A 9,514-nucleotide genomic window follows, 5' to 3' on the forward strand; every position below is an offset into this window, starting at 1 on the left:
CAATAGTATAAACTCAAAATGCATTAATATGTGACTGTTTGGTTTTTTTTTTTTTTTTTTTTTTGTAGTTTTTTAACTTTTCCCACATATATATACATATATATATATTTTTGTATTTATTTGAATTTTTTTACTAATTTATGCATGTTTATTGCATTAAAAATAAGAAAAAAAATGTGACTACTCGCCTTGACGAGGTTTTATAAGACCGAGTCACCAAGTTTTTTTCTAAAAGATGAGTCAAGTAAGAAAACCTAGTTTTGAACTATGCGATAAAGAGAAGAACGTAGTAGCCCAGTGACAATTACGCTTACGCATATTGTTTGTTACGGTAGACCGATTGTTTGAGCAATCGGAAAAATAGTCAAACAAGTTGTCAAATAATTTGAAATCTTTTTTTTTTTGTCCTATACGATATAATACATATCTTCTTCTTTAAGTGAGTATAATTTTGCATGTGTATTTGAAATACGTATGAGACTATACTCTCAAATTCTTTTGAAAACTCTTTTTTATAAGTATCTTAAATTACTTTTGAGAATAAGATAAGGAGTAATCAAAAGAATGATATATATTCTAAATACACTAATAAATGTGTCATTCAGATGATCCCATGAAAGAACATTCCCATATAAAATTTAGGCCAAAGGTTCTCTGTGGCAGGGGCGCAGGCTGCGCCCAAACACATGGGGGTGGGTGAAATGACCACCCAACCCCCCTGAATGATAGGCCCATGTGTATGAGCGCAGGCTGCACTGCGACAGAGAGAATATCAACCCTAAAACTTAACATAGTACTTAAGAAGGGGCAATTTTTTTTTTAATAGTTATTACATAGATCACTCATCCAAAAACAAAGAGGTATAAATATGTAAGGGTGTCAATCAGTTCAGTTTCGGGTATTCGGTCCGGTTTTGGTTCGGTTCCATGCATTGTAGGTGTGACCCGAAACCGAACCGATACCTGACTCGGTTTTGTACTTGCAACTGAATCCGAACCCCCCTCGGTTCGATCTCGGTTCTATTTCGATTTCATAAAGCGGTTTTCATTCGGGTCTCATTTGGTTTTTACTGCAATATAATTCGGTTCATGTATATGGTTTCTTTTTTTTTATGGAATGACAACACCATCAAACCTTCAAATTGACAATACTACTTTGTTTTTAGTAAATTTCAAAATGCTTTGCCGATTAGATATTTGGATCATTCGGACTTAGGAGAAAATGGAACGTTTGAATTTGAAAGAATTGTTAGATTAACTTGAAGTAAAAGAGTAAGACTAAAATAAAAGCAACAAAATAGGAAAGAGAATATGAAAAACCAATCGGTTAGAGAATTAGAGTTATAGTGATAAATAATTACCAAAAAACAAATACGGTTTTGATTACTTACTTTAAATCTGTAATTACTTAATTATCTTATTAACTATCTTTTACCCAGTTAAAAGAAATAGGGTTTGGGGATTAAATGGATATTCGATTCGGTTTCGGTTCAAACTGACGATTTTGGACATGAAACCGAACCGAACCAAACCAAATTAATATATCCAATATTTGAACCGAAACCAAACCGAATTAATTCGGTTCGGCTTGGCTCGGTTTCAAATTCGGTTTTCGATTTCCGGTTTCGATTAGATATTGACACCCTTATAAATAGGCAAACACTCTGCCACAAAAAAAAAAAAAAAAAAAAAAAACTTATGCACAGTAGCTAAAAGAGTGTATTAGAAGTCAGCAAAAAATGCAACCTTGAAGATTCTCCTTAATTGCCCATTAAAATTTCAAATCTCTCATACTGTTTGCCATGATCCTCTTTTGGTTCCCTCTATTGGGCCTCTCCTTTTTGCCATTAATTCATGTAGCAGCACTTGAGGCCAGGATTGAAGCTCTACGCCCAAGATTGGACAGCCTTAATAGTTTCTAGCTATGCAACCGTAATCATCTATGGAAAATTATCACCTCCAGTTTGCTGACCGGCCCAGTTCCCCAGTTCCTCTAATAGGGGGATGGTGGATCCCACCCGGGCAGGGTGTTTGGGCATGGGTACAAAGGTCATTTCAGCCCCCCTTTGTTAGAGGAACTGGGGAACTGGGCCGGTCAGTAAACTGGAGGTGATAAAGATCCATCATCTATACCATCTCTAGGGGGATCATTATCCTTTCTGGTTTCTGTCTGGTACAATTGTCCGGTTTCTCTCATAAGGGGCTGAAAATGACGACCTAACCCTCTCTGCCCAAACACACTGCCCGAGTGAGGTTAACTCGTCATTTTTGACCCCCCTATGAGAGGAATTGGACAATCATACCGAGCAGGGAACTAGATAGGAAAAAAAATTATCTCTCAGGGCCCCATCGCTGTTAATAGCATACCATCTTGGATCCGAACCATGGTTTGAGGTATCGATATCGGATCATCCATATTGGCATCACTAGTCGTTGATCTTATTGTCGATATTGTATCTGTAAAGCAATCAAAAAAACCTAACTTTTTAGGAAATTTAGGGGTAAACTTGTCTGATAACGGTTGATATAGGTCGATCTGTGTTGATCCATATCGGTTTTGAAGATGATTGATAGCCGATCCAATATCGTGGACTAAAAGAATGGTCTGGACTCTGGAGACCTCCAAGGACATTGAACAAAACTTCGTCAGCTTAGGCCTCAGCACAATGTTGATGCCTCAAGAGGAGAGAAATTCTTTAATTCCCTATGTTTTGGACCATTGAATTTCTTTATTTTAAATTTAGGAAAAACCTCATGACGTCGGCGTAGGTATTCCTTCTTATGCCCTCTCACAGAATGAATCGTAAAGTCCACATCAACATTCTCTCTCTTTAGATAAAATGTGGGCCCTTGGATGAACAAATCTGTCTCCTATCTTCTCATTGGTGCAATTTGCTATTCTGGTGTTGTGGGAAACCATTACCATTAAATTTAATGAATTCTTCTTCTATTTCTCTTCGCCAAAAACAAAGTAAATATGTTTAGATGTTGAGAAGTACGGAGTATAATCCTGCATCAATATCTAAGACATTTTTTGTTTTAATAAAAGTATCTAAGACATTGGATGTATCTTCATATACCATTGGGCCATCTTGTCTAGTAAATTAAGCTTATGAGTTGGATCCCCAAAGAGTATTTTTTTAGGTTTTCCCACTTTATTTAGTGATAATTGAATTTTGAAAGTCGCCTATTTATGTGTATACAAATTGGAAAAACAATAGGCTCCATTATTATACTTCCTGCTTTCCACTTTTCTCTCTTTATCACTATTTTTTTTGAAAAATTTTAATGTCCTGAAAATTCAACTAGAAAATAAAAACCCTAAAAGAGAGAAGGATGATCCATAACATGAAAGTCGCATGTTAAATCATTATAAACCATGCCATACAAACCTAGATGTGGACTTTATATTTAATGTTTCCAAACTGAATGAGAGAATCCCAACTGATGTTAAGGGGAGGTTTCACACGAAAGCACCATATTTTTTTTTAAATTCTCTTAAGGACAAAGTTTTCCTCCACTCATAGAGGACGGTTCACTCACCATCCTAGGGTTCATAAACCCCAATAGGGTTTTAGTATTTTCTCATTCACCATGGGTGGAGATAAATTCGGTCCTACTTTTAATTTAAAAAAAGAAAAAAGAAAAACATCCCTTGACGTCCTCTCACAAATGAGACATGGGGTTCATAAGTTCATTCAAACTCTCTCTCTCTCTCTCTCTCTCTCTCTCTCTCTTTCTCTGATGGCTTTTATATGGATAATACTATATTCTCTGCACCATCATTGGTGTGGCATGCATATACTTCTACACTTTAGCATTGTGAGGAACATTCTGCCTTCCAGAAAAATCGTGCATGTCCTAAGCACATGCTCATTAAAGTTCCACAAAAATGACTAAATACGATTTTTGACCAAAATCCATAATAAGATCTCAACTTTATTATGAATTTTTTATTATTTTGATTTTTTTAAAGGGAAAAGCTTTCATACACAGTTGTGTAAGCCATGTATGTGAGAGGGTCTTTCACAAAGAGTATGAAAAGTCATAAATTCTCATCCATTAATTAATGTCTTGAAACTCCCACCCTCTCACATACACAGTTTATACGACCGTGTATGAAAATTTTCTCCTTTTTTAAAGTAGAAATAAGATCTATAAATGATACCACATTCTTGTAAAAACGTGTTTGTTTTGGCAGAAAAACAAAATGAAAAGATGATACCATAAAGATCAAACAATCCAAATCGGAAAGATGGGTAGATTTACTCGGCCATCATATAATTTAAAATCTATACTGATTCATCGATTATAGCCAATAGGCCGTTTGGGCTGGGGAGCATCGATCTAGAACTCTGGATGTTTTTGCTTCCAAGTCAAGAGGCTCGTAGACCTTGGAGTTTAGTAACTGGAATGTTGGGGATAATTGTTGACTCTGTTGGGCTATTTTAATTGTATCAGATTCCTTATGGAATTGTGGATGTTATTTGTTGACTTTATTTTTCTATTTTTGTGTGTATTAAATGGGTTGTTATTCATGTAACAACGGCAGGTTGCATTTGGAAAAATAACAAAGTTGTGAAAAGACCAGTATGTAATAAGTAATGAGACATTAAAGGATCAATTTGGTGGGGCAATTTAGACATTATATTTTCTATTATTAGAATCTCATAATTATATTTTAAATTGACATTTAAAATGACATTTATGTCTTTCCACAGCATACTCCATCTCTCTCAACGGACAGATAATCGTCTACCATCCAAATCGCCGCTGCAACCATCGTCGTCTCTCTCTTGCTTGGTGCCCAAACCCAGAGCAGCAGGTAAGCCCCTTCCGATGTCGTTTCTCTATTTCTTCTCTAATCTGAAACTTAATCCTCCTCTGTGATGCCCTAATCGCAGAGCTCTAAATGTATTCCTTTCCTGCAGTATCGCTTGATTCAGAATTGTCTGATCATCTGTTTATTTTATTTATAGTCCCCAAAGCTCCCTGGACTGCAACAATTATAGGAAAAGGTACTACTTCAATTCCTACACTTGTTATATATCCTTAATTCGTTATTTGTTTCTCGATCGAGAGGTTTTCTTTTTCTTTTACCCAATTCTCAGTTTTGTTATTTGAGTTGCAGAGTCTTTAGTTACAAGCCAATCGTTGAGTGATGATGGTCATGAGAATAAACAGATTCAGATGGCTCGTGATGTTGTTGAACGAGTCAGAAATATCTGTGAGAAACATAACGTAAGTTGAACTACTGATGAATTCAGTACTGAAACAAAAAAAAAGGGTAAGATCAGAGTATGTTAAATTGGTTAATTCATTGGAAGAAACAGAAACAGAAACAGAAAGGATGGTTATTACTTCATATTCTATCGGGAATTTTGACATACAATTAAGATGCTATATATGTTTTAACAGATATCGGATGAGATGAAGACCATAGCTGGAGAAGAAGCCAAAGCACAGATATGTAAGGCACCTAACACACTTGGGGTGGATCTCTTGGCTGTCGGCGACCATTAAGACGGCGGATGCAAAAGGTACAACACACACACACACACACACACACACACACTCTCTCTCTCTCCCCCCTTGAAGTCTTAACTCCTGGATAGAAAATCTAAGAGGAAGATATGGATGGTGGCTTTTCCTCAATGCAGGTGAGGCTGGAATAAGAGGAAGAAGGGGGCGAAGGAAACGTGTGCTAAAATATGATTTAACTTGGGAGCTGTTTCCTCCTTGATTGGGGTCGCTGCAAGCTATCGGAGAGAGAGAAGATGAAGGGGTTGCTGGGATCGATATTCAACTGTGTGTAAGACCTGGGAAGAGGAAGAAGGGGCAAAGGAATTGTGTGTTGAATTACTAATTAACCCTTAGTTAAGAAATTTATTTAAAGTTTTATTTTTTTGAATTTTTTTTATTTACTTTTAGTAGTGAATGTGATTTCGCTCATTTGTCCTCATGGATTTATTTTCAATTGTGTCCCCAATAATACTTTTAAGAGGGTAGTTGTTGTCTTGTTATGTTTGGATAAATAACAGACCCTTGTTACATTAATAATTACCCGTATTAAATTTGTTGACTTTATTTTTATTAAATTAATTATGTATCGAACTATGAATGTTATTTGCGTTTGTGGTCAGATATTTTAAATTTTATGATTTGTTTGTTTGTTTATTACATATGTTTTAACATTTGGATTGAGTTTTTTTTTTTTTGGTTCCTTTAACCAAAGTGAATGAGAATCTATTCATCAAGGCGGGTTCAGATGCACGAACGAGATATTAGAAGGTATTTTTGGAAAAATACTAAAACCTAGGAGGAGTGTTTGCCAATCTTAGGATGGTGGGAATCTATTCACCTGGTGGTGGAGGAAAACTTAATCCTTAAAATAATGATAATGAGTTAATGACTGTGTAAAATTTTTTCTTGGTTTATAATTTATAATAATTTGTGTATTTATATTTCTAGTTTTCTATTTTTTATTTTATAATTTAAGAGGAGTGTTTTCTATGGGGGACCGCAGTCTCTGTCAATAGTCCCGTAGGCTCTCTCTCTCTCATGCCCATATAAGTCCTTTCACTTGAGGAGGAGAAAGACACATTGGGGGGGAGGGTTGCTGGCAAGGGGTGTGCTTCCCGTCCCCATTGAGAACATTATCCCATAATTTAAAAAGGAGATGATGTTTTCTATCGGGAAATGTGGCCTAAGCCAATGCTCCCTCGATCTATCTCTCTCCTCCCCTAATAGAGGCTCTCCTATTCTAATAAGGGGATAGAGATATCATTTCATAGTGTGGAGAATAAGGATGGAGACATGGAGCATTAATGGCATTGGTCACGTTCTTGGACATAAAACATTTTTCCTTAAGAAGAGGGTTTCCCACAATGTTAGGGTGGGAAGAATCTACACACCACATCAATGCCAATTCGAAGAACAATATCTAGAACACATGAAAACGATAAAAATAACCCGTGTAAGGGAAATAAGGATTAAAATCCTTTGCACGGTGGGCATTTAGCGGTGCATTACAGTGCGACCTTGAGAATTTGACACGTAATGAAAGATGCGACATCCAACGGTGCCGAACTTGATGATTACGGCATTACAGGGAATTTTTTTTTTCCGAGAAGTACTATCCTATGAAAAAGTGAAAAAAAATTTTCCTTAACATTTAGGATACTGTTTTACACCTCTATCACCTCATTGGACCGCAGAATTAATAGGAGTGAGTCGAGGTTACTGACTTTAAAGCAGGCAAAAAGATGAAAGTCTTCAACTCCCATGTTCGTATGTTCCTTCTAGTCTTTATTGCCAACGACACATCTCTATCAAAGTTAATTTTTGCTAGCTTGTTTTCAAGCTTAGATAACTTTGGTACAGTCTCGGTGGTGCAGTGAAAGATGTGAGTTTGGAGAAAAGACAGAAAAAGGTGTCCAATACCCTTCCTAGTCCTTACCAGGAAAAGCCCATGAGTAATGAGACCAGAATTCTCCCACCCTGAATCCACTACTATTTACTAATTTCGGATGACAAGTCTATTATGACCCATATATGATCACTTTTCTATTGTTGAATAGTCTAATAACCTCAAAATTATTTTTTGTTTACAGTAAATGTTGGGTTTGATTTAAAAATTTAATGGGTCCCATGAGTTTTGTGAAGGAATCTGTTTGTTTTCATTGAAAGGAAAAAAAGAATATGAATTTAAAGTTGTGATTCATGGTAATTCTAAGCTTTCTCTGCAAAATTCGGTTTTTTTTTTTTTTTTTCCTGCATTCAACAGAACATATCAGACACTGCAAGGTTTTTACATTCATGGCAATAGATGCTACTACACCCACATCATCTAATCTTTCTCTTTTTTTTTTTTTTGTCTTCGTGTTGTGTTGAATCAAACCCACCATCTCTATGGACCAGGATCTTCTGCAGAACTAGCGGGCGGCGGTGCACATCCGACGACACAGCAGAGGTCAGGTGTCACACATGGCACACATGGCCTCTACTGTGCCGTCGGATGTGCACCGACACCCCCGCCGGTACTATAGAAGATTTTAATTCCCATCGCCATCATCCCCTCTTCCAGAATCTTGAATTCAGTTCATTAACAATGCAGAGCAATGCACATTAATAAAATTTATTTTACCCTTAAAGATAAATTTAGAATTTCCATATTTGAGAGAGAGAGAGAGAGAGAGAGTTGCAGTGTTGCACTTACATGGGTTTCTGGAGAATTCTCAAATTTCTGTTGACTGATTTACATAGAATTTAGAGAACTTGCATTGCAAATAGAGAAAAATTATATTAAGTGAATAGAACAGTAGATCATAAGTCCTAGAAGAACAAGTACCCTTTATACTGTAGTAATAAGGGTACTTTGATTGACCACAAATTGATGGGGGGAATGCATAGGATTTCCCCCCATATAGTGCAAAAACTGCAGATCTCTCTTTTTTTTTTTTCTGTTTTTTGGGATTAAAATTGAAGTAAAAAAAAAGGAATTACAGATGTAGATCCAAACTCACATGGTCATGAACGTTCGGCTTCTTAGTTTCATAAACTTGTCGTTGCAGGTCCTGTGAGCTAGCCCTGTTCATCATGGTCACAGAATTCGACTCCTCTTCTCCGGCGAACAACGGCAACAAAAGCCGGTCTCTGTTATAACTCGGCGTGCTTTGAACGGCAGGAATTCTCCACATGGGTAAAGGGTTTCCATTAATTGGAAGAGGATGTTGAAGTGAGCCATGGCTTCTGTAGAATCTACTAGTATGGTTACTAGTACCAATCATGTTTGAGCTGATGATGTTGCTATTGTTCCAAGAAGGGTAAGTTAGTGTCGGTGACCGGTAATTGACTAGACCGTACATGTGACCGTTAGGGATGGAATGAAGAGCCATGGTCGATTGAAGGTGGGCACGTTTGGCGTGTTGACGCTCACGTTTGTGGGCGTTTTGGTGACCACCGAGAGCTTGTGAAGTTGGAAAGTTGCGAAAGCAGTAGTGGCATTCGAATTTTCGACCACTCTCACTGTTGCTGTTGTTGTTGTTGTCGTTGTCTTTGGCGTCTTCGGTTGTGTTAGTCTCGACGGATTCGGACTCATCGGTGATGGTTATGTCGCCGCCGAATTCGATGCCGAAGAGGCGAATACCTTTTTCTTTAGGAGGAGAAGGGCGTATGAAGGGAAGCTGAGAGAAGGAATCGACGTTCATGAAGTCATGAGTCTCTCTTTCTGTCTTCTCCATGGAGAGGAATTTAATTTTCTTTTTTTAAGTTGTTGTAGGTTAGCGATCTATCTAGGTATGAAGGGTTGAGGTACCTTGGGAGAGAGGAAGTGGGAAAAGAAGAGGGAGAGAAGGAAATTAAGCACAAGGGAGAAGGACGGTGGGTTCTTTTTGAGGTGGTGAGGGATGGGGAGATGTGATGGGACCTACAAAGGGAGGGTTGGAATGGTCTCTGATCCATGGAAAAATTCCTGCAGACCCCATCTCAGTGAGAGTAATGTCTTCCCAGGCAGG

The 9,514-nt window shown here is 37.4% G+C and overlaps 1 protein-coding gene across 1 annotated transcript; it reads right to left on the reverse strand.

Moving 5' to 3' along the window:
* Positions 1 to 8,430: 8,430 nt before the first annotated feature.
* On the reverse strand, positions 8,431 to 9,514 carry LOC122641729 (zinc finger protein 8). The gene has a single exon (XM_043835018.1). The coding sequence runs from the start codon at positions 9,239 to 9,241 to the stop codon at positions 8,501 to 8,503; it is 741 nt and encodes a 246-aa protein (XP_043690953.1). The 5' UTR covers positions 9,242 to 9,514; the 3' UTR covers positions 8,431 to 8,500.

The sequence above is a fragment of the Telopea speciosissima genome, chromosome 10, assembly GCF_018873765.1.
Source record: "Telopea speciosissima isolate NSW1024214 ecotype Mountain lineage chromosome 10, Tspe_v1, whole genome shotgun sequence".
NCBI classification, from domain to species: domain Eukaryota; kingdom Viridiplantae; phylum Streptophyta; class Magnoliopsida; order Proteales; family Proteaceae; genus Telopea; species Telopea speciosissima.

Coding starts and splice junctions, on each gene's coding strand:
- LOC122641729 (XM_043835018.1), bottom strand. CDS start 9,241: ATGGAGAAGACAGAAAGAGAGACTCATGACTTCATGAACGTCGATTCC.